This window comes from Brassica napus, chromosome A1 (assembly GCF_020379485.1).
Source record: "Brassica napus cultivar Da-Ae chromosome A1, Da-Ae, whole genome shotgun sequence".
Lineage (NCBI taxonomy): Eukaryota > Viridiplantae > Streptophyta > Magnoliopsida > Brassicales > Brassicaceae > Brassica > Brassica napus.
The window spans coordinates 10324528-10352462 of NC_063434.1; the positions used below are offsets into that span (position 1 = coordinate 10324528).

General features: G+C 31.2%; 3 protein-coding genes, 3 long non-coding RNA genes and 1 other non-coding gene across 8 annotated transcripts; 4 read left to right on the top strand and 3 right to left on the bottom strand.

The window, feature by feature from the left end:
* Nucleotides 1–1017: 1017 nt before the first annotated feature.
* LOC106425417 (probable aquaporin TIP2-2) lies at nucleotides 1018–2171 on the bottom strand. The gene is made up of 2 exons (XM_013866147.3): nucleotides 1718–2171; nucleotides 1018–1595 (listed from the first exon to the last, which is right to left on the bottom strand). The coding sequence occupies exons 1-2, from the start codon at nucleotides 2093–2095 to the stop codon at nucleotides 1221–1223; spliced, it is 753 nt and encodes a 250-aa protein (XP_013721601.1). The 5' UTR covers nucleotides 2096–2171; the 3' UTR covers nucleotides 1018–1220.
* A 4203-nt stretch (nucleotides 2172–6374) lies between these two features.
* On the top strand, nucleotides 6375–10693 carry LOC106425416. Its single transcript, XR_001285115.3, has 7 exons — nucleotides 6375–8208; nucleotides 8278–8401; nucleotides 8469–8975; nucleotides 9348–9540; nucleotides 9637–9765; nucleotides 10016–10093; nucleotides 10335–10693. It is a non-coding gene; the product is annotated as an uncharacterized LOC106425416 (long non-coding RNA).
* On the bottom strand, nucleotides 10673–12086 carry LOC111214970. Its single transcript, XR_002664106.2, has 2 exons — nucleotides 10846–12086; nucleotides 10673–10727 (listed from the first exon to the last, which is right to left on the bottom strand). It is a non-coding gene; the product is annotated as an uncharacterized LOC111214970 (long non-coding RNA).
* A 6014-nt stretch (nucleotides 12087–18100) lies between these two features.
* On the top strand, nucleotides 18101–20265 carry LOC111200341. Its single transcript, XM_022691174.2, has 2 exons — nucleotides 18101–19297; nucleotides 19830–20265. Exons 1-2 carry the CDS (start codon nucleotides 19091–19093, stop codon nucleotides 20181–20183), a joined length of 561 nt encoding a protein of 186 aa, XP_022546895.2. The 5' UTR covers nucleotides 18101–19090; the 3' UTR covers nucleotides 20184–20265.
* A 1766-nt stretch (nucleotides 20266–22031) lies between these two features.
* LOC111214978 lies at nucleotides 22032–22892 on the top strand. The gene is made up of 2 exons (XR_007327847.1): nucleotides 22032–22552; nucleotides 22644–22892. It is a non-coding gene; the product is annotated as an uncharacterized LOC111214978 (long non-coding RNA).
* Nucleotides 22851–25920, bottom strand: LOC106425466 (asparagine--tRNA ligase, chloroplastic/mitochondrial). Of its 2 annotated transcripts, XM_013866200.3 has the most exons (13): nucleotides 25427–25919; nucleotides 25238–25348; nucleotides 25042–25146; nucleotides 24753–24890; nucleotides 24589–24669; nucleotides 24419–24496; nucleotides 24266–24334; nucleotides 24092–24166; nucleotides 23893–23976; nucleotides 23711–23797; nucleotides 23449–23619; nucleotides 23228–23354; nucleotides 22851–23114 (listed from the first exon to the last, which is right to left on the bottom strand). In XM_013866200.3, the coding sequence occupies exons 1-13, from the start codon at nucleotides 25874–25876 to the stop codon at nucleotides 22999–23001; spliced, it is 1692 nt and encodes a 563-aa protein (XP_013721654.2). In that variant the 5' UTR covers nucleotides 25877–25919; the 3' UTR covers nucleotides 22851–22998. The 2 variants fall into 2 exon arrangements, with proteins under 2 accessions (XP_013721654.2, XP_013721655.2); XM_013866201.3 differs by lacking the exon at nucleotides 23711–23797 and having other exon boundaries at nucleotides 25427–25920.
* A 943-nt stretch (nucleotides 25921–26863) lies between these two features.
* TRNAL-CAG lies at nucleotides 26864–26944 on the top strand. The gene has a single exon. It is a non-coding gene; the product is annotated as a tRNA-Leu (tRNA).
* Nucleotides 26945–27935: the final 991 nt, after the last annotated feature.

Here is a 27935-nt window from a genome sequence, read left to right on the forward strand (position 1 = left end):
ATTTGTCTTTGTATAAACATCTTTTTGATGAGTTTGAAATATTTTGAATCTTTATTTCTTCAAAAGATTCCACAATACATTTATTGTAGTTTGTTTAACTTTCAATCCATTCAATGTTTTGACAAAAATCTTATGTGTTTGACAATTAACTACTCTCTCTGTTCTGAAATATAAGGAGTGTGATTGGAAATACCTTTTAACGATATTAAAGTAGAGTAAATAACATTTCTGCTCAGTTACTCTATTTATTCACCAATCAGATGAAATTTTCTTTCAGCCCATTAACGCCAAAAATGAATAAAAGCAGAGTAAACTATTACTCTATCATTGAACAAAGAGAAATTTTTACTCTTGAATTTTATTTTTCTCTTACCTCACTTTTTCACCTTTACTTTTCCACCACTTTACTCCAATTAGTACCAATCACACTCAAGATGTTTAGAATAATTTTTATGTTTTAATATATAAGATGTTCTTATTTTTCTAGATAACTTTAAATTTATCAAAAACTGTATAGCTAATCAAATTTAATAGTTTTATTTTACAATTGGTTGAGTAGTTTTTAATTTATAATTTTAATAATATTTTTTAGGTAAAAGTAATTTTCTTAATAAGTGTGTACTACCTAAAATATCTTATATTTAGGAACAGAAGAATAATTAACTAGGTTAAATGATCAAGTCATATGCGTATAATTGGTTAAACTTTGAAGTGATGCTTATTTGGAAACTCAAGAACTAATACTTTTCATCCATAACCCCACTTTATAATTTATTCCATAATGAAATTTGAAATAAAAAATATTTTAGTGCCACTCTGTTTTCCACTTTATAATGGCGTAAACACGAATTTACTCCATAAATGAAATAATGTTTTTTTGTTCATTATTTTGTTTTCCAATTAAAAAAATAGATCTAGCTAGAGTAAACTTAATTCCATTATAGAATTATTCCATTTTGTAAGAAAATTGAATTTTACATGAGATGTTTTTAATAAAATACTTTCGGGATTAACATAGAGCATATCAAATAGAGTTTTTCAATAACTTCCGGTCGGTGATCACTTTTAAAGAAACTGAAAATATACATATTTTGTTATTAACTGACAACCACATTCAAATGATATTGGAAAGAAACTGGACCATTCCACACAACAACAACAACAACAAAGCCAATACTGTGGCTTAAGAAGCCAAACAAATTAAAAGCGTAGAGGAGTGATCAAGGGTAGCTTTCTGTGGTCGGAGCCGGTGCGTAGGATCCGATGAAGACGTCACCGTAGATGAGTCCAGCTAGTGCACCACCGACAAGTGGGCCTACCCAGTAGATCCATATCTGAGAGAAGTCACCACTAACAACAGCTGGTCCAAATGACCTGGCGGGGTTCATAGAGCCTCCGCTGAATGGACCGGCGGCAAGGATGTTGGCACCAACGATGAAACCAATGGCAATAGGAGCAATGGTTCCAAGCGATCCCTTCTTCGGATCAGCTGCGGTGGCGTAAACTGTGTACACCAGAGCAAATGTCACCACAATCTCCATCACTATTCCTTCAACCGCTCCTAAACCGGCTGCTACTCCATGGGTCGGTACGCTCTACATAACCGGAGACAAAATCAAATTCTCGGTTAATAAACCATACATTATAAATCAAACCGGATATTAAAACCGCCACAACATTTTTTAGTCACGGTCGTTTGCACAGTTTTTTTCTGTACCTCGCCATTAGTAACGAAGGCTAGGAGGAGACAAGCGACGATGGAGCCAAGGCACTGAGCTATCCAGTAAAAGAAACCGGTGATGACAGTGATGTTACCGCCGACTGCGAGGCCGAGAGTCACGGCTGGGTTAAGGTGTCCACCGGAGATGTTGGCGGCTATGGACACACCGACGAAAAGAGCAAAGGCGTGAGCCACAGCCACAGCGACAAGACCAGCTGGGTCCAGGGCCGCATTGGATGTTAGTTTGCCAAAAGCAATAGCAGAACCAACGCCGGCAAACACGAAGAGAAGAGTTGCGATAAACTCAGATAAGTAAGCCTTTAGAGACGCAACGCTAAAGGAATCACCTAAACTTCCAATTGCAATCTTCACCATTTTGATCCCAGAATAGCTAATACGATTATATTGATTTTGGTTGGTGATTGGTAGCTCTTTATATTGTGGCTTATGAGTTATGATCATAGAGGTTTATATAGCAAAGAGATAATGAAGTTGTTAGCCTTACTCTACTTGGCAGTTCGCCATTGGGTGCCGCCCAAACCGGCAATTATTTAGACTATGCAGTTTGTATTAATTACAACTAATAATTATCTTAAACAATTCTAAGAAAATGATGGATAAGCTATTTTATAATATGTAAAGAACAGAGTATTATGTTGTCATGTTAATATCATGAATTTAATTTAATGCCGTGCCACGCCAATTATGATATAAGGGTCGTATTCCTTTATTTATCTTACCATTTTATTCTATTAGTGTGGGAGGTGCTAAGTATTAGTAATTTAATATGGATTAGGAGCTAAATCAAGTACCCCCATTGCTTCGTTTGGAATTGGAGATATATTTGACTTTAAAAAGAATTACAAACATCTGATGGTGCCATTAAATAAATTGCAAAGCTTATGCTTGTTTAAATTACTTTCTCCGCCCCACTATGAAAGAAACAATTTTTTATATTTTAGTATATATATGGTTTTGATTAAATTGTTTTTCCTATTGTGGTGTTGCAACAATCTAAGGAATAAACTAGTTTTCAATAAACTAGAACCTAATCCTTGTAAGTATGTTCAACTTGCGGTAGAAGATTTAAATGAATAGTTACAACTTACAAGTTAGTCGGAAAATCGTGGGAGAAACTTTCCAAACATCTTCAGATATCTATTGTTTCAGACCGAGAAAGACTCTCTAAGTTTTCGTAAGGTCTGTTCAAGCCCATTGGACTTACCCACTTGTACAAGTTACGCGCAGACAATCTATGGCTTAGTCGACGAAATACATTAAGTCAAATAGTGACATACAAAGAATGAGAGGTCACGACGGGAGCTGCTAAGCCAGACAAAGCTAAGCTTCTTAGAGGAAAGAACATACAATGATACCTAAGTCCAAGACTTTCAGACCCGCCCCAAGGCCAAAGACAAACATGTTGCTGCAACTAGGATCATTCCTAGCAAGGACTCGCATATAAAAACGAGTTTAAATATGGAATCTGATGATGACGTTGTTAAGAGTGAAGTGAACAAATGCAATGTATATGTAACAAATAATAGCGTTACATCCAAGGGAAAAATAATCGTCTAGCCCAACCCACAAATAATCCAACAATTTCCCAACCCACAGAAACTCAGAAACATCAAGGTTGAAATCTAAACCCAGAAAATAACCCAATATAGTATAGGTTTACTTATGGATACCCAAATTATTATTTTATTTGTTCAAAAAGATTATGTAGAATATTAATATCTTTTTGTATGCAAAATCAAATTATACGTTTTATATACCATTAAAAGATAATTTTCATATCTATGCATAAACTTAAAAATCACAATTACAATAAATCAATAATATTTTTAAATAATAATTGTATATATTAAATCAACCATCAGACGGCATTGATAGTTAAAAAATCTGGTACACCGAGGAACATATGTCACTAGGTTACATGTGAGAAACAGTACTATCAAACAAAATAGAGATTTTGCATTTTTGGTAGAAGAACTTATTTTCAAGTTTTAGCGGGAAACCAGTTTTTCCGATTTTGATGGGAAAACTCATTTTAGCGGGAAAATTCGTTAATGGTATTGGCAGTAAAACTCGTTTTACGGTTTGGCGAAAATTTCATTTTTGCGGACTTTGATGGAAAAATTCATTTTTTTTTTATTTTTTCCGGGAAAACTCATTTTTCAGTTTTTGGCGAAAAACTTGTTTTGCAGTTTTTGGCAAAAAAAATGTTTCTGTGGTTTTGACGGAAAAACTCGTTTTTGCGGTTTTGGCAGGAAATCTTATTGTCAGCGGATAATGAATGTTGAATTTATTAAAAATGGTGAAAGAATATAATTTTATATAATTGAAAACCCATGGGTACACCATGACCCTTTTATATTTACCCAACATAAATACAAGTTTTAAAATGTACTAGAGCATTTTTCCGTACTACGCGCGGATTATGTATTTTGAATTGTTAAATTTATCTTTTTTGATTTGTATGAGAATTCTTATTTTTCTAACATCTTTTAAATTTTTTTATTCTAAATTCAGAATAAGTGTTTTAATTTTATTTTAAATTAGCATTTTACTGTTTTTATGCTTTATTTATTATATATATGAAGAAAATTCTTCAAACCGTATCAAATTCATTTATTTTGTTGTATAATAGGTTGCTATTATTTGAAACCGAAAATGCGTAAGACGAATAATATGATAAATATGATGAATGCATATTGGAGTTATTTTTCATAGTATAGTTGTGTTACTTTGAATCATTTACTTGAAAATGACTAATATATCATTATAAATAAATGCATTAAAAATTTTCCAATTACGCAGTTAATAGTTTTGTTCTAGGTTGACATTAACATTTTCAAATTGACTATTATGTACTGATCTTAGGAAATAGTACTGAGACCATTTTTAATATGTGTGATAAAACAAATTTAGTAATTTCTAATATATCATAATTTAAAAGTCTGTTTCTAATACATAATAGTGTAATAGCTTAATTCTAAAACAAATATTTTTTTGCATGTTATTTTAAATCTCTTTTATTTTAAACGAATATCTATGCTTTTTTGATTTGATGCATTAACCAATTGGCCAGCTACATTTTTGGGTGAGTGTTATTCTTCCATGATCACACGCTTAAAAAGACTACCAATGTTTAAGGTGAATGTTATGTTTTTATAATATTTCTTCCGTTTTATTTTAGATGTCGTTTTAGATTTGTGTATACAAAAAAACATTTAATTTTATATATTTCTAAAATAAAAGCATCATTTGTTGCACACAGAATTACATTTCAACCACTAAAAATAGAATGAAAAAAATAGAAAACATCATATAACATATAAAATTAATATTTTTTTCATTGAAACTATAAAAATACACTAGATTTTGACCCGCACGCCCGTGCGGGTGTATTTTTTTAAAAAAATATGATGCTATTTAATTTTTATGTCACTATTTAGTGTTGGGCAAAAAAACTCGAATTCGAAGAATTGAACCGATCCCAATCCGAATAAGTAGTACTAAATCCGAACCGGAATTGATTAAATATCTGAATTATTTTAAATTTTGGTATTTGAAGAACTGAAATCTAATCCGATCCGAACCGAAGTATTTTGGGTATCCAAAATAGATTTATATACTTATATATATTAATTATTTTTAGATTTAATATATATAAAAAATCCAGAATATATATGCTACTTTTAAGTTCGCTTAAATACTTGAAAATATATACAAATAATCAAACGTAAATATCTTAAATAGTTAAAATATACTCAAAACTCCAAAAATACTTAAATAATTATTAATTCTCTATCCAAATATTTAAACCAAACCTATTTAAATTGGTTATCTAAATCCGAACAAAATCCTCAAAGATCTGAACTGAACACGAAATCCCAAAAAGATTCAAAAACGAACCCGAACGCCCACCCCTAATCACTATTATATATATATCTTATATGTGTCATCATAGGTTACAAAATATGTGTTATCATATAATTAATCGTATTCTATATGTGTCATCATATAATATATAAATAATCACATATATTGTATTTTAAAATTTAATGTGAAATATAAAAACCATAATTTAAGTTGGTGTTTGAAATTGGGATTTGTATTGTATTTTTCTTATATATATTGAAAACATTTTTATAATAGTTATTGGAAATGTGTTAGTAAAAATCAAATTTGAATATATATATTTGAATGAATTTTTGATATAAATCAATTTTAAATTATTATTTTGATTTGAATATATATATCAAGTAACAAAGACCCATTACTTTTTAATATAATGTAATGGACTTACAATTTTTTTTAGTAGCATAAACCCATTTTTTTTCCTAACTTACTGCTATCCATGTTTCCAAACAGTATTTTTTTTTAATTACTATCCATATTGCCAAACAATCTTAATGTACTTCAACTTTAATAATATAGATATTTATCATGAAACAAAAACATTTACAGTACAATGACAATTAAATTTAAATGAAAAGAGCTGTAATTTTTGAAATTTCGTAAGAATAGTATCATAATTTTTGATATATATATTTATGTTCAATTAAAATATAATTTCTTAAAAATTCATATACCATAAGGGTTAAAGTTTCTTACATTCGCAATAATTAAATTATTTTCTTTTATTCGAAATATTTAAAATTTTCTGACATTCACAATAATTACATATATTGAAAAGAGATTCGAATGTGTATATTTTTTTTATTTACACCAACTAATAATCTAAAACTCTAATATACTATTCCCTTTGTTTCAAATAATATAGTTTTACAATTTGACACATGCTAATAAAAAAATATTAAATCTTAGTTATAAATGCATATTTTTGTGGTTTTATATATTCCTACAATTTTAAAACCAGTAAGAATTCAAGAAATGCAATTAATATTTTTGAAATTTTGAATTAATCGTTTTTAGTTGATAAAAGGTATCGAAAATACAAAAATATATATTTTTGAAAAAATTCTTTCCTCGAAAACATACAGTTTTATGAGTATAATTTAAAGTCTCATAATCCCAAATAAAACTTAAACATTTAAGATTTTGAATGTTACAAAAACAGGTGGACCCAGTAACGTTTTCAAATTTACAAATTTCATTTTGTAATACAAAAAATATTCACCTTCGAGTGATGATTATTTAAAAGTAATAGTAAAAAAACATTTCTTTTGAATATTTTTTGTCGAGGAGATTGATTATTCTTTGTCATTGATTCCTTACCTGCTACTACAGTTTTTTACTATGCAAAATCGAATTACTTCTGAAGATTGGTTATGCATATTAGGACATTCACAACCCCTTTAGTATCGGGAAAAACACTTTTTTTAAACACAGTGGAGAATCAAACCATTTGATTTGATTTTAAAGAAAAAGATAAAATGTAACAACATTCATTCGACTCATAAATTAAAATATCAATGATCTTTCACTTTTATTAAGCTTCAAACTTTTAAAAGATGCAACAACGTCACTAACACAAACTCTACAAATAATATGCTGTGTGCAATTTAGATACTAAGGAAAAAACTAAAAAATAAAGTTACTACTTGTCTTCGCATACTCGTTTGGGGTAGCTGGGCGTTGTGCTTGATCTGCATAGAAGAAAAAAGACATATACAAATCCGCAAGGACATGGTAAGAAGCTTAAGATCTGCTGCATCCATCTCTTCAGGGCATATAAGACATGCATTCATCCCATCTTCACCTTATTTCTTCTGATTATACGTCCTATTTTTTCTACTTAAATTGTGATGAATTGCCTTTTTTGGTGAAGCTTCTTGGTCGCACTTGCACTCGCCTGCTCTTCTCCATACTGCAGAGAGAAGCAATGAATATTGTTATCTTTTGACATTAGCACGAGCTGTTAAGGCGTGATTCCAAAATCGCCATCTGGAGTTACAAAAGCTTTTGGTTTATCAACGTAGCTAAGGAATGTGAACACTTTAAGCTCCACAGACTCAGATTGTACAAAGCTAACACATACAATTATACAAAATTACCTTCCTGGCACCCCATATCCGTCAAACAATTAGCAGCCTAACAAATAAATTAAAAGAGCTTTCATTAATCTGTAAACAGACGCATATTACACAACGACCATGATTCAACAGCCACAAAGTAAACTTACCAAACCGCGCATAGCAACTCATATAGATATTCAACGACCATTTGCTAGGTGATGTTGAACTTACCCTGTCAGTTTAGGAGAGAATTGTCGAGCGTCAGACAATTGTCTAATTAGGTGTTCCCTACTGGACTGGTAGAACGATGGATTTTTTCCAATTTGCCAAGGCTGAATAAAATTCAGTTTCATTACATATTCTCATATAATTGTTTTGTGATCATATATGTATATTCAACTTACCCAATTCTTCTTTTTGTTTTCGTAAGTTAGATTGTCTTTTATTCAACTGAGACATGTGTTTCACGAAAATCAAAAGAGGTGGCTTGAGGTACTTCAGGTGAAATGTAATATAAGAAATCATATAAGTAGAATTGATTTAAAACCTTTTTAGCCAAACGCTTCTTAGTATGAGGAGGAGAGGGGCGGATCTACTGCGTGGTCTGGAGGTGCTATCTGGGATTGTGGTCATTCTCTTCAACCTCATTCTCACCAAGGCTGCTTAGACTGAAGCAAGGCCCTCCACTCCTGAGGTTATAAATCTTCTTAGTTCTCTCTCATTTGATTCATTTCTCATCTCTTCTTCTTATTTTTACTTAGCAGCGACAACCGTGCTTAACTGCGAGATATCTAAGGCTAAACCTAAATCAGACTGAGCCATGGAGAGCAAGGCGGACTCTTTCAGAAGAAGTTAGTAAAGGAAAGTGAAAACTGAATATCCCTTTGTTGTGGAGTTGACTATTTTAGACGAATAATGAGATTCTTGGGTTTGGTTTTGAAACAGGGATTCTCTTGAGCTTGAGAAGAAGACACGAGCGACCATGAACGCGGTATGGAAAAGACCACAGATCGCTTAAATCGCCAAATTGTGAACTCCGAGAATGATTGTCAACGTGGAGATCAAAGCTAGAGCAGCAACTGCAGCTACTGAGGCGGATTAAGGCTTAGTTAAAACCTTTACTTGCAAAACTAACTTATAACTTTGTGAACCTGTTGATGTAAGCCCCTAGATTCGTTGCAAGTTATGTATGAAAACTCAGATGATGCTTTTTGCTTACGAAAGCCATGGCAGGCCACCAGCACCCTGAAGCTAACGGTTCTCACCAGGTACACATAAGCGATCTTGGTAGAAAGATAGTAGCTTTACTTGATCATCTATTCGGATTCCTCCTATATTAGCTTGGATAATTATCTACTGTTAGCTTTCCTATTTCAAATAGATATAAAAAGAATAATTGTTTGTGTTTTAGAGTTTTCTATAACACTGCAACATACCCGAGTCCATAGAACCTTATCTCATTGCATGGATCCAATGCATCAAACTCGAGTTAATATATGTCCGTAAACTTGGGATCTATATGATTCATTTAGTTTGTTTACAAGAGACGGTTTCAGTTACTGTCATTTTTATAAAAGTGTAAATGTGTCCCGGTATATTTAAATTGTGAGCTGATGTTTCCTGGGAAGTTTGTGCTACAGAGAGAAGATGAGTTTTCGTCACTGGTGGAAAGAGTATGCAGATTGCAGCCAAGGCCCTATACCACAAGTTGTTCCTAAAAATAAATCGAATAAGCAGTTAACTGAAACTCTTTTAGAAGCTTATGTGTCTTCTACTCTATATGAAGTTGAAGAGGAGAGAGTTGGTGTACCTGTTAAGCGTCGGCTATATGAGGTACCATCGTTCTTTGCAGTGTTGTAGAATTTTCATTTAAATGATAACATGTTGAACCTTTAGAGTCCTTATATCTAGCTTATGTTTCTGACCAAGGAACCATAATACTGTTGGTGGACTTGGTGAGGAGGCATTGTTTCCTGTATACTGGAATGGAGATAGTTGGCCTGTGCTGAGAGTCCAGAAACTGTTACCGATCACTTGGAACTTCCATATTATAACAAGGTTCGATATCTTTTACTAGATTATGTATCGATTTACGATTTAAACTATTAAGATTTTCTTCTACCTGATGTTTCTTACGGTTTGAGTTTTTGGTTTTAAGTTTCATATACAAGATGAAGCTATGTGTTTTTTTTTGGCTCCCTTCTCTCTCTTTTTTTTTGTTGTTGAGAAATTCTTAAAGTCTTACACATACATACTGCTGACAAGTAGACAACAGACCTGAGTTTTGTTTCGATTTTTTTTCATCCAGGTCTGGCGCAGAAGAAGGGACAAACCCTCTGGGTTTTTTTGCATCTCATATGCAGATTTGAAGGTTCCAAGAATATGTGTGAGTTATCATTTATATGTTAAAAAAAATTATAACTTCCTTTTCAGCCGAATGATTGCATAGAAAATACTGCCGTAAGTTATTAATGTAGATACTTCAGTCTCTCTTTATCGGGGAGGATGATACTTGGAAATCTTGGCTTAATGCGGTTAAATCTCAAAAATATTCTGGAATTAAGTCTCACATTTCTTTTCTATCTAAGTTCTATGATTTGAATCATATTTCTTGTGCTTCTATTCAGGAGAACTAGGCCAAGAACTGAAGAGATCGTAAGAGCTCAAATCAAGGGTTTGCAGAAGCGCCAAATTGTAAATTGAGATGTTATCATTTTTTCCTTCTTTTTTTTTGTAACAAATGAGATGTTATCTTTTCTTTTGTTTTAGTATATCATTTTGGTCTATGATTTTTAAATCCATGTACATAAATTCAACTTAATTTGAACGCCTTCCCCTCATTAGTACGACTTTTACAATGTTCGATTATTATCACACACAAAAAAACTAAATCTTTAGGCTTATACATATGTTCTTCATATTGTTGGTCCTAATGCTAAAATCAGTAAAAACAAATTTTATATGATTATGATCAAAACATGTCGGTTGCTATTCACTTTCTCTGAGTTGGGAGTAAACACCTGATGGATGGTACATTTTTAATTATCCAAAAAGGAATTAGTTAGCTATGTAACCATTACAATATTCTGGTTTTGTTATATAGATCCAAATAACGTGTGATATAAGTTATAACCTTACCTCAATACCAGTCATATCAGAGTCAACAATACGTCTTTCTTCACTTATCCTCAGGATAAACATAGTTTTTTTTTTTTGAAATCTCACAACTTTTAAAGAAAATGCTCATGCCTAGCTTGATATTGATATATTGCTCGCATGGTCGCTTAATATTTTTTATTTTTTTAATTCATTTGTTAATCAAATAAATGTACTAGCTCATTACATGTTCTTCCATTAGAGAAATATTTTCTCTTTTGGTTTTATGGCTATCCCTCTCTCAAATCTTTACATATTTATGCAAAAAATATCTTTCAAGACTATGAAACATCTCACACACATAATCCAAATAAATTATCCCCGAAAAAAAAATCTTAAAACTCAGTGACCTGATTCTATACTAATAAAAATTAAAAGCAATTAGCATTCAAAGTTATCCACATAGAATTATAAATAACCAATTAGATATGTTTAGTCAGCATTGTAATTGCATTTTAAAACATTAGATCTTCCATATCTTTCAAAACAAAATGAAAATCAACATAAAAATAAACTAAAAACATTTAAATTTTGATATTTATACTAATTTTTGGAAACTAAACATAAAAGTTTAACTAACATAAAAATATGTCTTAAATGTAAAACTTTCAAAAATTTATTATGTCACAATAAATTTAAAATCAATTTCTTAAAAAAGGTATGTTAAAATCCGTATACAATAACTAACAAAAAGTTCCTACAAGAAATCAAATTAATATCAAGGCTAATTATTTGAAAAATTAATGTATATTATTTTAATTAATTATTAAGATATAATAAACTGCCATTAAATATAAAAGATTTAAGAATTTTTTTTAAAAAATCAATTAAAAGAGAAGATGATGTCTTAGAAAGACATAAATCTTCTAAGAATTCATATTTGTCAAAATATAAATTAGTAGTATAAATTACTAACATGATAAAAGTGACCTAAAAGTTAGATTGATATCTATGCTACCTCTTTACAAATTTAACATCACCAATATTATAAGTTAAGTTTTAGAAATAATAAAAATTCCCTATCATTTTAAAAATGGATATAAATATCTAAATAATCAAAATTTTAAACTATTTAAAAGGTACTAAATTGATATTTAGAATGATATTATGTAAATCAACATAAAAATTAAACTACCATGAAGAAACAAAATAAATCTTAAAATAGTTAAAATTCTTAAAAATAATATTTGTCAATATGAAATAGAAATCAAAAAAAAAAATATATATATATATATATATATATATATGAAAACTATAAGCTGAAAAATTATGAATTTAATAAGTTATTTAAAGCTTTTGATTATGCTTAGTAAAGAGTAAGTCACATTACAAAGATTTTTTTAATTGTTACCTCCAGTATATCAATATACTGTTAGATTTGTCCATCATTTATTTATAATGATCTACAAAATAAGTTTGTGTAAAAACCCATTTAGGTTAGAGAATCACCTATCGATCCATTTAGAGAAATTTTCTCTCTATTCCAACTCCATCTTTAGCTTTTTAATAGTTAACCTAAGAACAATGGAAATATGTTTCCACTCTGACATACAAACAATACTGCAAAGTTATAAATTTTCTACACAATACAAATGACTAATATATCTACATATGTGTAATGCAATCTACACAAAGTACTCTTACGTAGTATCTAAACATGGAATCATTCATATTGAATTTTCTAAAAGTTTCACAATTTTATATTAAAAAAATATTTACAAAATAATAATTACCAAACAAATTATAGCTTCAAAATTTTAAAGATTTATTGAATCATTTTCATTGGTCATCAAATTTACATATTTAAATATTCAAAATGATTACACATTTATGAAAAAAAAATATAAATATATATATATATATATATATATGAAATAAGGTGATTTACCTATTATTCAAATAATAATTAAAAATGCAATCACATGATGTACAAAAAAATATGATTTACATAAAATAATAGAAAATATTAATATTTTCATAAATAAAGTATTTGAATTTTTAATAAATCTTTTAACATGATCGCTAAACTCTTAATATAAACTTAAACTATGTTTACATATAAAATAAAAATTAATGATATTCCTAACAAAAAGTTTATAATTGTTCAAAATCATTTCACTCTAATTTATCCAAAAAAACAAATAAATGATATAATATAAACACCAAAATAGACTCAATCTATTTTAAACTTTGAAGTTTGAGATATAAATTTTATAGAAAAATAAACCGCGCGCAGCAACTCATATAGATATTATATTCCTTTCAACAACTGAAATGATTCAACATGATTCAACAGCCACAAATATCTCTATAATATTATTTGAGAAGTTAATTTTCTACGTGTCGATCTCACATTAATTTTTACGATGGTTAATCACTGAGATACCTTTAATGAATTAAAATATTATTCTTACTTGCACTATTAAAAATTATTTAATAATTTATGCCAATTAAATTATTAATTTTAGTTTCCTTTTTTCTAATTTTCAAATCATGAATTATAAAAAGGAAATGTTCATATAATAAAAAAAATATTAACAAAAATAAAACATATATTTTGTAAAAGTAAATTTATGAGAATGAAAATATATTTTATATATAATGCGACTTCATAAAAAGGAAAGTTTTTAAAAATAGTTTTGATGTTAAAATAATCATCTTTGTAAAACATAATATAAAAGAACATAATATTTTTTAAATTAATAAAATATTTTATTGATATGAAAATATTTTCTCAGATTATTACCAAAGTAAATTTAATTAAAATATACTAAAAATCTTTGGTGAACTAAAAGTATTTTGTAATTGTACTGTTGAGATCTTTATTCATTTTTTTTTAATTTTAATTTTGATTTATATTATGTATATAATTGTTTATCAATTACACAAATAAAAATATCTACAAAATTTAATGAAACCTAATATACCACTAACTGTGTTCAATGCTTACTTTAATGTTTTTAATTTTGATATATTATACAACATAAGATACCTATAATAAAAATAAAAAAATGTGAATTTTTATGGTTAGTATTATTCAGATTCCTTTTAATTTGTCTTTCATATAAATAAAGTATAAAGTTACTAATAATTTGAAAAATTATTATGTAGATATCGATATCAGTTCATACGTTTTAAATATTTATCGATAATGTCTGTTTATAAAAATATATACATATCATCACTTCAGTTTTTATACTACTTTTAAAAATCAAAATATAAAATTGTACAAAATAATTACGACTATAATTACATCTTTAAGATGAAGAACTAAATTAACGTAATAAATAAAACTAATCAAAATTAGCTTAACTAGAGGCAAGAGTAGTTAACTTCGATTTGAAGAAACATGTGTAACTCAATATAACCCACAAATGAGTAATTTGCATAATACAAATTTCTATACCAAAAATCAAAAGTTTAAATACACAAAACTAAATTAATTAAAATTTTATTCTATTTCAGCACAAAAAAATAGGTTGTTGAAAGAAAAATATTATGATTATATATAAAGAAATAAATGCAATCTGGTATACTCAAGTAATAACTAAATCGAATTAACATTATATATCCAAATTACATGTCTAAGTAAAATGACATAATATTATTTGTACATATCGTTTGTGTTGTATGGTTTTATGTTTGTAGCTCTATGAACTTTTGTAGTCCGAAACTTTAAGGTTTTCAATGAAAGTGTTGTTCCAAAAAAAAAAATTGAGAGTTGTTATTCAAAGTTTGGAGCTAGTATCTTATCACACGGTTCTGCTACTAATTTAGCAGTAAAAAAAAATTGGACATTTTGAGGAATGTGCAATAGATTGTGAAGCTCGGTCAGTAAGAGACTGCAATGAACGTCACTTTAGGGCAATCTGTCCACTATTAGTAGACAAAATGTTAGTCCATTCGTTCGTTGCGAGTGTCGTAGTCGCCGCTGAATTGGCTGGTGATGAGTTGTGAGTCGCAGTATACGCTAAGTCGTTTTGCTTTGACCGCCTTCGCCAATCGTAAGCATGCGATAAGAGATTCATATTCCGCTTCGTTGTTGGAGGAGGCAAAGTCAAAACTGAACGATTGCCTGATTAACTCGCCATTCGGTGACTGCAGTTGAACTCCTGCACCCGATCCTTTGTTTGTTGATGAACCGTCGACGTGCAGGATCCAATTTTGGCTTGGGAGGATCAGATCTTGTTCCAGTTCGGGTGCAAGTTCGATCAGGAAGTTGGCTAGAATCTGTGACTTAGCGGCTGTTCGATTCTCGAATACGATGTCGTGTTTGCTAAGCTCGATGGTCCACTTTGACAGTCGACCTTACTTATTCGTGTTCTGAATTACGGTGCGAAGGGGCTGGTTAGTCAGTACTTCAATCGTGTGTGATTGGTTAGTCAGGGGCTGGGTTGAGTTTCAACCGCGTGAAGTGACTTGACCAGACTTCCATTGTGTTCCCGAGCTTATCGGCGAACATTCAATTGACGAGTCGTTGGTAAGTCGCTCCTGCGTTTTTAGGCTGAATGGCATGACCTTGTAGCAGTAAGTCCCCCTCTTGATGATGAACGTCGTTTTCTCTCAAATATCAGGATGCATCATGATCTGATTGTATCCTGAGAATGCATCCATGAAGGTCAAGAGTTCGTTTCCAGCAGTCAACTCAACGAGTTGGTCAATGTGCATGAGCGGGTAGCTTTCCTTCGGATAAACTTTGTTTAAGTCGGTAAAATCAACGCAAATGCGCCATTTTCCGTTCTTCTTTTTGATGACTACTGTATTGGCTGAGAGCAGTCGTTCAACCCCCTTCATTTACTGCTTTTGATCGCTCGGGACCGAGTTTTTGTTGTTTTTGGCGGATGGGTTTGATGGTTGGATCAACGTTTAACTTGTGAGAGGTTATACCTGGGTCGAATGCCCTTCATATCCAAGCTCGTCCATGTGAAAGTCAACATGTTTTGCTTCAGTAAGTTGCCGACTGTCTGTTGCATCTGGTCGGACAGATAAGCGCCGATTCTGACCAATTTGCTCGGGTTGGTTTCGTCGATCAGAATCTCGAGTATTTCATCCTTTTGGGGGTGGATGTTATGTATCTGCTTTGAGATTGCGTATATATATTGTATTGTTTTCTAAAAAAGCATTTTAGTAAAAAGTTAAAACATAAATTATATAATTAAATATTAATCAAATAAAAAAATTTAATTATATAATAAAAAATATAATATTAAGTTATTTTAAGATTTATTTTAGTATAATGAATATAGTGAACAAAGAACTTTTCAAAAATTATGAAAATGTTTAAGCCCGCATTGCGGGCAAAACACCTAGTTTAATTGTATATAATCTATATATATAAAGAAATGTTCGCCTCTCTCCCGTAAAGCCACGTCATCAATTCGTGCATTCTAGGAGCGACACCTGTCCGCTTTAACGAAACGCTGCAGTTCATTTATTTGACATTGTTTCTGTTTGGGCCTTTATTCATGTACGTTGTCTTTGTTAATAAAGCTTTACAAAGTCCATTAAAACCCGTACTGATAAAGTGTCAATTCATATGCTGGAAACGCGTCATTTTCTATGAATGAGACATTTCAGTAAATAGAGTAACCTGTGCGTGGTACGTGTCATCATCTAACTATTTGCGACTCAATTGTCAAGGTACTGTTCATCTTATGGGTTACGTGATTTTATTTTGGGCCTGACTTAAAAATTATTATAGGATTTACATTTGTAGACTTTTTCATTTCTTTTTCTTGGGAGATTCATTACTACGATTAATTACATAATATATAAGCAAATCTACCAAAAAATATCACACAGAAAAAAACAAAAAAATGCCAAAAACAACAATAACAATTGTTAATAATATCAATTACTAACATTTTCCAAAACAACTATGATAATTTTGACAAAGAGTTCCACTACACAAAAAATCTCATTATCCTCTATTTTATAAACCCTCACAAAAAAAATGATGGTATTAGAAAACTCGATCTCATTCTCTTTTGATTGAATTTGATTGATTTATGTATTCTATAGTGTTATAAAACATAACAATATAAAATCTTACACTTCGGAGTTAAAATAACAACAACACTAAGAATTCGAAAGTTTATAGTTATATAATTTAAATATAGTGTAGACTCATAATCATACTCAAATCCAACTTAACATAAAAGAAAATTTACGAAAAATATTTCTTTTCTAAGAAAATATATCCATCCAATCCTGATAATAAAGACGCTAGAATAAAATTTAAAAAATACATGAATACTGATAAAAAAAAACACCTTCTAACATCTGCTATGGTACATAAACTTTTTTTTTTTGTAACTGGACGTAACCAATTTAAAAGTAATTAAAATCTAACTTTAACTAATATACAATTAACTAAATCAAAGTTTAAAATACACAAACCATTAACACTGAACATGCATCACACATTATATAATATTAAATAAAAAACCATAATACCATATAAATAAGCAGCCGTATAATGAAATCTCAAGACTACTAAAAACATATTACAAATAAACAGAATATAAATATACCACATCCCACATATGTTACCAAAACATGTATAAACCTAACAAATATATATAGTTTTATATAATACAAATATATATTAAATATATACTATACCGGTTCAATTAATATTTAATATACATCCCGCCCGTAGGGCGGACCGACCCTAGTTATATATATAAAGATACTAACAATAGAGGTTGAGGGAAACAGATTCTCAAGTCATGACTTCTTCCTCTAATTATTTTTACGTATTGTATTTTTTATATATCATAAAATAATATGTATTAGATATATAAAAAGTCACTAACTATTACATATATAATTAAATTGATGCAAATATGTAATAGATTTTATTAATCCAAACAATCACTTTTTCTATTTTATATTGTATATGATTAATATACATAGATATATAGTATATTTTTAATATTTATATATTTCAATGAAACGTTCTACTCATTTGTTTCCTTTTTTGATGATTTGTATCTTTTTATAACAAAAACTTTAAATAATTGATAACAAATTTTCATTCTGTGATATTTAAAAGTTTTAGTAATGTATAATTTTTAAAAACATTCAATGCAAATTTTAAATTTTAAATATTTGGTTGTCAGTGTTTGTTTAAATTTTTTATAAAAAATTTTGCAAAGCAAATTTTAAAATTAAAATAGTTATGTATTTTTTATGATATATAGTTTAATTGAAAAGATATTAATATATATATATATATTATTTTTTTTTTTAATTTTGGTATTTAGTAAATAAGACTTCATACTTATATGATTTCGTAATCATTTGTTTCTTGTTATATAAAAAATTTAAACCATGGATCATTAAAACTTTAATGTGAGACTTTTTAAAAATTTAAAATATACTAGATACAGAAAAGTCTAAATTTTTATTATATGCTTAATGTGATTGTTTAATTTATTTTAATAATTTAAATTTAAACAAAAATGATAGAGGGTGCACTTATTTGTATCAAATATTTATTATTTAAAATCATTAATTGTCATATATACTTTCACCACATTTGGAAATTTCATAATTTTTACTTAAGGAAAAATTAAAAATATTAATAATTAATTTATGATTAGTTTAAAAAAAAAAATCTTATTATATATTTAGATGAACCAACCTATTTTTCTAAGGATTCTAAGAATCGTTGTGGTGATGACACGTGGCTACCTTAAAAGTTATAATGATTCGCTTTTAATATATATGGGATGTGTTATAAAAATTGAAGATAAATACTCTTATGATAATCTTAAAACATTTCTTATCACAAAATAGAACACAAGGGTCAAAATGACTAAAAAATCATATTTTAAAGATATATTAAAATAAATAAAATTTATATAGTTTTTTTTAATTGTATTTTTAGTTTCTAAAATAATATTCAAAATTTCTTGTTGAATTTTTTTTCTCTAAAGTTTTATTTTTAAAATTTCCTTTTTCGAAATATAATGTTGATTCTCCTTTGAAAGTTGGTTTTCTTAAATAGAAGTAAATATTTGCAAATCATAAGATACTTATGGTTTTGACCAAGATTGACCAAGAAAAAGAGTAACAATATTTACAGTGGTATCCAGTGAGATGACCAAAGTTCTATCCATAATTTTAATGTATATATAAGTAGCACAACAATATGAATAGAATACACTAATAACAGAGGTTGAGGGAAATATATTCTCTAGCAAGTAGCAAGTAGCAAGTCATGACTTCTTCCTCTAAATGTTTCTTTCTTGGTTCATTGGTAGTCTTGTTACTACTTTTCTTAGGATCAACTTCGACCATGGCCTTAACAAAAGACATTAATTCAACATGCTATCGTTATTCTGTCGATAATTCTTTTGTCCATAACAAAACGTTCTGCCTGCAAACGCTCACAGCGTATCCTCCCGCAGTCTCTGCAACTAACATGGTATATTACTAACTAACCGCTCATTTGTTTTCTATCTTGATCCAACCATTCTGTTGTTCGTTTTTGATTTGACATTGCACCAAAAATTTAAATTCAACAGATTTAATTTAATTGTTTTAACCGGAAGTAAAGAACAATTAAGAAAAATCCTACAAATAAATCACAAAATAGGTAATTAACTATTTTTCAGGCTTGCGTTTTAGATTCCAGTTTTCTTTGTGTTGGGAGGAGATAAAAAGGATGTTAGGGTTTAAGATTCATGATAATCTATGAGGGTTCAAAATCTTAGTACAATATTTTAGATAAATTCATTGATTTTACTGGTATGTAATCTGGCATATTTGCTTATTTACCAAGTTAATTAATTTTTTAACAAGCGTATTTGAGAAAAAGTGTACGGGAAAAGGTTAAAACCTTTATTTTGTAAATGAAACTATGTAAATAAGTAATCACTATTATGGAAAAAATTGTAGGATAATTATTATTCCTGAAAAACAAAATCTCAATAAAATTGTGTTTTTTTAATATATAGGTCGAACTTGTGAAAGTGACACTCGACCTTGGATCGACCCAGGCCAAAGAAAGGGCAGGTTTCGTTGCCGGATTGGAAAAAGAGCCTACATTTAAAAAATATTTTGAGACGTGCAGTGAATCCTATGCCACAATAGTGAATAACTTTAGAGGTGCTCGATTAAGTATGGAGGATGGTGCCGCGGGTGCCGCGGGTGCAAGCATTACAATCCGTGAAACTTACGACGATACACAAAGTGTGAAGGATACAATCGGCAAGAGCACAGACAAGGCCTCGAAAAAGCTCATGGAGATGACATTAGTTATGGAGGATTTCGTGGCTATAGCTAATGCAGCCATCAGCGTAATATTTTAATTATTAAACTTTTCATGTGCTCAAATCCTAAAGATAATATTTAAATAAAAAATAAATATAAATTTCAATTCTGATTAATAAATGCAGCATATCAGCATTATTGGTAATTGTCAAATCCCAGTTCTCATAAACCCGGGATGATTTTTTTTTTTAATTATTAACTTGATTTAGCTCAAAATCCATTATTTTTTGTTTTTCTTTTTTTTCCGCATTGTAAACTGTAGTGTTTCCTCTTCTTTTTCTTTTAAAAAGGAGCATTTCCCTTCTATTTTCTCCCATTTAGAAACCAAAACGAAACCATACAGAGTTCCAGAAAGATCTGAAAATTTTCTCTCTCTCTCTCTCTCTCTCTCTCTCTCTCTCTCTCTCTCTCTCTCTCTCTCTCTCTCTCTCTCTCTCTCTCTCTCTCTCTCTCTCTCTCTCTCTCTCTTGCTATTACCGAAAGTAATCACCTGGGATACCCATCACGTCATTCAATAAACTCAGCAAACTCTTTCCTTTCTTACAGAAGGCCTCTTGAGTCACTGTAAGCACCTGATGACGCACATAGAAAGGAAAATTTTGATATTTCCACATGAAATCTTTACAGATAACTGGCTAACTAATGAGATTCCAAATCAAGAAAAGATAATGTTTAGCTCTTGCAATAGCATGACATTGGCTAAAATTATATATATCACCAGGAAATACTCAATTTGTTTTTGAATGAAAAAGGAAAAACACTTTAAAAGACATAGCCTGACGTGTTGGCAAAAGCTTTAGAATATAACCACGTACAATTGACGATTCTATAAGAAAGTCATTTGATCAGCAACATAGGGTTCCCATCAATATATTGAGACTTGATTTCATCTATTGTAGATAGGATCGAACGAAACAGAACCAACTAATATGGTTATCGAAATTACCTGGAGCCGAGATCACAGCTTCCTTGCTCATCTACTGGAGGTTCTCCTGAGAGTTCGACTGGTTCTTCTGAGATGCAGAACCAACGATTGGCTTGGCTTTCTTGTGATAAGGAGTTTCTCTGGTATTGGTTTTGCTTTGTAGCAATGAGAGAAACAAATGAGAAAGAGGGGGAAGTGAAAGCAAATCATTAAGAAGAGATTTAAGCAGACGATCTTGGCTTTCTTGTGATAAGGAGGTTCTCTGGTATTGGTTTTGGTTTGTAGCCATGAGAGAAACAAATGAGAAAGAGGGGGAGGTGAAAGCAAATAGATTTAAGCAGACAATTGATTGCAGAGGAGGATGGGTAACGGAGGTTGGATTAAGATGAAATTCAGGGGGTGACTGATTTTTCCGCTACCACCCGTAAACGCAGCTTTTGCGGTTAGTAGCGGTTGTCGGCGGTTTGCAACAATCACTCAAATCGCTTTAAACCGCTTCAAACCGCTCCAGATTTCATAAATTCAAAAGCTGGCTCCAACTAGCGTTTGCGGTTGCAGATGGTTGTGGGAAGGTAAATTTTTTTCTTTTTTTTAAAACAATATATATACAAAAGTAAAAATATTTAATAAAAATTTTAAAATTAATATTATAAAATTTTATGATAAAAAACAATTTCAATAAATTTTCAAAAATTAAAATTATAACTTTCTAAATATAAATTTTATATTTATTATGATTTTATGATTTTTGATATTTTTATAATTATATTAAATATAAATATTGTTAATTTATTATTTGACTGTTACCGCATTTGGTAGTTAACCAGTCATAAGTCACCCGCAAACGCACCAATTTTTAACCGCAGTACCAGTCGTACAAATCTCTTAAAACCGCTAGAAACCATAACCGCCCGCAACCGCAACCGCTGCGTTTGAACCAGTCATGCCCTCAATAGACGATGTAATCATACAATACGGATTAGGATGCGTCGATCGGCGTTTTTTGGATTAGGGCTTTCTCAGATGTATTTTAAGATGGGCTAAATATGATTTTTTTTAGTGAGTGTCAATTGGGGACTTTCGAGCCCAAACACAAATTTATATTATCATTAGACTTAAGTGGAGATAATATGGCAGATTAATATTTCTTGATTGGTTGATTAAATTGGATGACGTGGACAGGCTAACCTTTAAGCTTATTTGTCTTTTAGTATAGTATATATATATATATAGATACCCATGTTTGACTCAATTAATTTTAGATGAGTCAAAACCCAATCCATTATTGGGTAAACCCGTAATATCCCGAGGGAACAGGGGAGGAGCAAACAACATCATCTTTCCGAGGCCAAGATACTTCTCTTTAGGCACTGTTAATAAAGGGAGGCTAGCAAAGATTGAAGAGGATAAGGCTAACTCTTCAAAAGCATCACATGGAATGGAACCATGTAATCTGTTCGTAGGATTGAGCCAACTTCTAGAGTAAGTATCCGGGAGATTACATTAATTCACAAGTGGTAATTGCATAATATAACTTAAATTTATTTTTGAATTTGTGTGTGTTGCTCTTCAGCTACTTGAAGGTCTGCAATCATCGATGATGGCCTCGAAGATTCCTTCGATGTCACACAGCAGAAGTCACCAAAGCAAAAATTAACTGTAGAGGTGATCTTATTAGAGTGTTGAATAGTGTGAAATAACTTGGAGACAACCCATAGGTCTATATTGAGCTAAGACTGCTTACTTTGTTTGACAGGCAAGTAGGTGGTGAAAGGATGTATAATATGAAACCAATATTTTTATATTTTTTTCCTGTGGTCGATTGTTTCAACTTACTAATGGCACATAATAATACAAGAACTTGGAGGATGAAGAGAAAAAAAAGAACGGAGGTAAGGTTGTGTAGAAGAATGATAATGAGATATGAATCAGAAGTCCGCAGAGCCAGGTGAGCGTGGGAAAGGAATAACGTCTCTGATATTATCAATTCCAGTGGCAAACTGAACCAGCCTCTCAAACCCTAGCCCAAATCCTGCGTGAGGAACTAACAACATACACACACACACAATAACAAAAGCACTTCATCAGCCTCCAAGTTTCTATCCTTTCTTAACCATTCAAAGAAGAATATTCAATATTCAAGGAGGAGAAAGAAACCTGAACCATAGCGACGGAGGTCGAGGTACCACCAGTAGCTCTCTTTGTCGAGTTTCAACTCATCAAGTCTCGCTTCCAACACTCCAAGTCTTTCCTCTCTTTGGCTTCCACCTATCAGCTCCCCTACCTTTTCTCACCAAAATCCCCACATCATTCATTCATTAACAACTTCTTCTTCTTATCTAACAAGTTTTCTTTATGCGTAATGATCTTAATCTTACCCGAGGCACGAGCATATCCATTGCTGCGACTGTCTTCCCATCATCATTCTCACGCATGTAAAACGCTTTTATCTCCTTTGGATAATCTCTTATTATCACAGGGCGACCCCCAAATGCCTCTTCTGTTATGTACCTTTCATGCTCGCTCTGCAAATCCAGTCCCCACTTCACCTACAAGAACCAGAGATATTAGAGAAGGAAATGCATAATGAACCAGCTCAAATCTATTCTAAAGGAGAAAGTAAAGATTAAAGCCTTTTACCGGGAATTCAAAATTTTTGTTTGCTTTCAGAAGAAGTTCAATGGCGTCTGTGTAACTCAGCTGAAGAAATTCTTTCTCAACTACGTCCTTAGATTGTAAAACAGTCATAATATCAGCCAGTGCAAACTACATAGATATATTATTTTCTGATCACAAAGTGAAAATCAATCAGAGGGACATACACTCAAGCGATGAATGATTCCTTTCTCAATCCATGTATCAAAAAACTCCATGTCTTCCTTGCAATTATCAAGAACGTATTTAACCTATGAAAAAGATAAATTCCAATGAAAACAATTCTAGACGGCTTTACAAAACTGACAAGCTCATATATATATATATATATTTTGAAGGAATATATAAAGTGAAGCAGCAACATACGACGTACTGGAGGTAGGCGGTGGCACAAGCCATGTCATCATCCAGGTCGGCAAAAGCAAGTTCTGGTTCAATCATCTTTTATATTGTAGAAAGAGAGAGGTCTTTAGAAAAGTGCACATAGGGAAATAAACATTCAATTTGTGAGTTTTAGCTGGAAGATGAAGTAACGCTGACCCAGAATTCAGCCAAGTGCCTGGAGGTGTTGGAGTTCTCAGCTCGAAATGTAGGACCAAATGTGTATATCTGTAGAGTCATACAGATGAGACATCTTTAGCCAATAACCAAAATCTAGCTCACAGGATACTACTCGAGGAAGTAATGTTTTACATCTGAGAGAGCGGTGGCATAAGTTTCTCCATTGAGCTGCCCAGAGACGGTCAAGAACGCTGGTTTCCCAAAGAAGTCCTGAGGAGTGAATACAAGCACGAAATGAGTTACAGTTGCAAGTTCATCTCTTACCATTCTTAAGATAAAAAAGGTTGGTGGTGGAACAATACCTGAGACCAATCGACCAACCCTCCCTTTGTTTTCGGAATTGCATCGATGGAAGTATTGGTGGTCTCATGGGAGCTGGGGATCTAAAACGTGAAGTACAGCTTAGTTGTAACTATATCCTTCTGAGTTGAGAGTTGTAGTACTTGTGGAGAGCCAAGGTACTTACGAGAGTGGTGACACAGAACTGTTCACCAGCGCCTTCACAATCGGAGGCAGTGATAATAGGGCTTGCCACCCAGACAAATCCACTTTCTTGAAAGAACTTGTGTGTAGCATACGCCAGAGTATTCCTAACTCTAGCCACCTGATACAAGATGTTATAAAAATATTCAAGAAACACACAGAACATGATCATTTCTCCGGTCTGGAGTTTATGGACACCATACAAAGCAAATGAAAAAAAGGAAACTTTTGTCCTTAGAAGACGCAACAATCAAGTAAGAAAGAAACATTACCGCGCCAAAAGTATTGGTTCTGGGACGAAGATGAGCCTTGGTTCTCAAAAACTCCCGGCTGACCCTCTTCTTCTGGATGGGATAGGAAGAGTCACACTTTCCAACCTAACGATATAGTGACAACAAGATTCATTGAAAAAAACGTAATACTTTCAAAATCTCAAGGAGTTCCAAAAGCAAAAGACAGTAGTAGTACCAGAATGATTTTGTGAACCTTAAGCTCCACCTTTTGCTTAGTCCCCTGGCTGGCCACAATAGTACCTTGTACACATACAGATGCTCCAGTCAAAACCGAACCAGCTTCTACCTATTTTGATTATCATCATTTTAGCTAATGAAAATGTCTCTCTTTTTTATTTTAATTCAAGTAAATAAGCATTGTTACCTGATCATACCCCTCTGCGTCCGGATTCATCACACATTGCAAGTTTGATAAGCATGAGCCATCGTTTATCTCGATGAATGTGACACTGCTCTGAGATCGAAGTGTTCGAACCCAACCCATAACGCTGAGGCTCTGCCCCACCCGACCCAGACCTTCGTCTGCTCCTCCTTTCACTTCAGCTATCCTCAGCTTCTTCCTAAATTCTCCGACTTTACTCCCAATTCGTTGCTCATGATTGTTCTTTCCGTCACTGGAACTGGGAGATACAGAAGTAGCGGTGCAAAAGCATCTCCGGCGAGAATTTGCCGGAGAATCTTCGAAAAGCGGGCGGCGATGAGGGCGGAAGAGAGAGTAATGAGAAGGATTAGAGATGGGGAAGAAGGATAAGAAACGGAGAGTAGAGAATGGAGTGAGACGGAGTGACGTCGCCGGCAGAAACGCCGCCGCCATTGGACTTCGCCGGTGAGTTGAAGTATTTTGATAAATGAATTCACTACAAAGCTCTCTCGTTTGGTTTCTTATCATCATTACATTGGGCCTGTAATGGATAATGCATTTTTAAGCCAGTTTAATCTAATTGGGCTTGTCGAGGAATAAACTGAAAGCAAATAATATCCAAGAAACCACACCAATGGCTCCATCGAAAATCACCGTTATACTCTATGTTCTATGTACCGGGCACGTATCGGATAGGTATTTATGATTTGCTTCGTATGTCACAGATATCTAATTTTTCGATTTACTTTGTTTCAGAAAAATACGGATATTCGAAAAAACGGATATCCGAAAAATAAATAAATATTTGCGGATATTTACGAATACTTACGTCTGATTAATACAAATAATCTTAAAAGTTTGATACAAATTTGTTTTTAAAATATTTTTTTGCATGATATATATGATAAAAATTTTAAGAAGTAGTAAATCTACATATTTCATTATTTTGTAAATCTTTTGAACTTAATTAACAATAATAATAACACAAAACTTAAGAAAAAAATTATAATTGTCATAAATATGTTCTTTTCCTTTTATGTAATACTTTTATATAAGTAATAATATGAATAGAATTTATCAAATCATACGTTAGAATAATAATTATATAATTTTATACATTAAAAACTTTAAATATAATCAAGATATACATGTATTTATATATTATCAGATCAGATCGGATATCCGATTCTCAAAATTTTAATATTTGTGATTTGCTTCGATTTTAACGGATATTAATTTTTAATATTTGCTTTGCTTCGAAAGTTTACGGATATCTGGAATTTTTGGATCGAATCGAAACGAATAACAAATCGAATCAAATTTAACGGCTAAAATGTCCGGCACTACTATAGACTCCCTTGAGATAATGAGATATATGAATGTAGGTATTGGTATTTACAAAACTATTAATTTGGGTGTCGTTGAATAATAGGCATCAAAGTCAAGATGGCCGAGTTGGTCTAAGGCGCCCGCTTCAGGTGCGGGTCCGAAAGGGCGTGGGTTCAAATCCCACTCTTGACATTATTTTTGTCTTTCTTTTGTCATTTTTAGTTCCTTTTGCTATCTATTCTATTAAAATGAAAGCAGTTTTGATAAATCTACTTATAAATGTTGTTTGGACCCTTTCCTTTTATTATGTTTTGGTCTAACTCTATTTATTATAACAAACTTTATCAACTGAAAGGACATCATCGTTTATTATAACATCATGTGAGTTTATTTATCGGACCTATAAAGAATATTTTTAGAATATACGGACAAATCTTTATATTTAACTAAATGAGACTATTATCTTACCGAAAAACGCCATCGTATATCTTATATAAGCAATAATATAGCTTTATAATAACTATAGATTAAATCCCTTTTATATATTTGCTTTTATATTTTATATTTTGATAGTTAATATATATATATATATATATAGTTGTGTGAAATAATCTTTCCAATACCAACATATATATTTACACTTCATAATTCCTACACTATTAAACAAACAAACATCATTTTTAAAAACATTTCAACCAAATTTCAAAAACGCAGATGCTTGATCACATCAATATAAATCATGATGACTCTATTCTTAAAAAATTTATATGAACACAAAATAAAAATCAATTTAAATTTTTATTTTTACCGGAAAAAAACCTGCGTTTTCTAAGCGCGGGTCAAAATCTAGTTTTACTTTAATCTTGTTAATGTTGATACCCGTAGGAATAGTGAAAGGATATATTCAATATAAACTAAAACATTTTAAGTTAATAAGAAGTAAATAATATATACCTACCAAAAAAAAGAAGTAAATAATATATAAATTATAATTAGTGTAGATAAAATATAATATGTTGGATCATCAAGCGGGTGGAGGGTCACGCATAAACAGTGAGGCTCGAGCCTCAGCTCTAGAATGGTTGACTACATGGGCCAAAAGTAAGTCGACACGTGGAAAAAGGGTCCCACATCCACATGGTGGCAGTTGAGATGTTGACTAAATGACCCTAAGCTCCTAAAC

Excerpts from the sequence above, each read along its gene's own strand:
- LOC106425466 (XM_013866200.3), bottom strand. The coding sequence starts at position 25,876 with ATGGCGGCGGCGTTTCTGCCGGCGACGTCACTCCGTCTCACTCCATTC. Across the intron at positions 24,167-24,265 it reads GGCACTTGGCTGAATTCTGG|ATGATTGAACCAGAACTTGC; the intron begins GTCAGCGTTACT and ends ACAATATAAAAG. Across the intron at positions 23,977-24,091 it reads CCGCCTACCTCCAGTACGTC|GTTAAATACGTTCTTGATAA; the intron begins GTATGTTGCTGC and ends TCTTTTTCATAG.
- LOC111200341 (XM_022691174.2), top strand. The coding sequence starts at position 19,091 with ATGACTTCTTCCTCTAAATGTTTCTTTCTTGGTTCATTGGTAGTCTTG. Across the intron at positions 19,298-19,829 it reads CAGTCTCTGCAACTAACATG|GTCGAACTTGTGAAAGTGAC; the intron begins GTATATTACTAA and ends TTTAATATATAG.
- LOC106425417 (XM_013866147.3), bottom strand. The coding sequence starts at position 2,095 with ATGGTGAAGATTGCAATTGGAAGTTTAGGTGATTCCTTTAGCGTTGCG. Across the intron at positions 1,596-1,717 it reads CCTTCGTTACTAATGGCGAG|AGCGTACCGACCCATGGAGT; the intron begins GTACAGAAAAAA and ends CCGGTTATGTAG.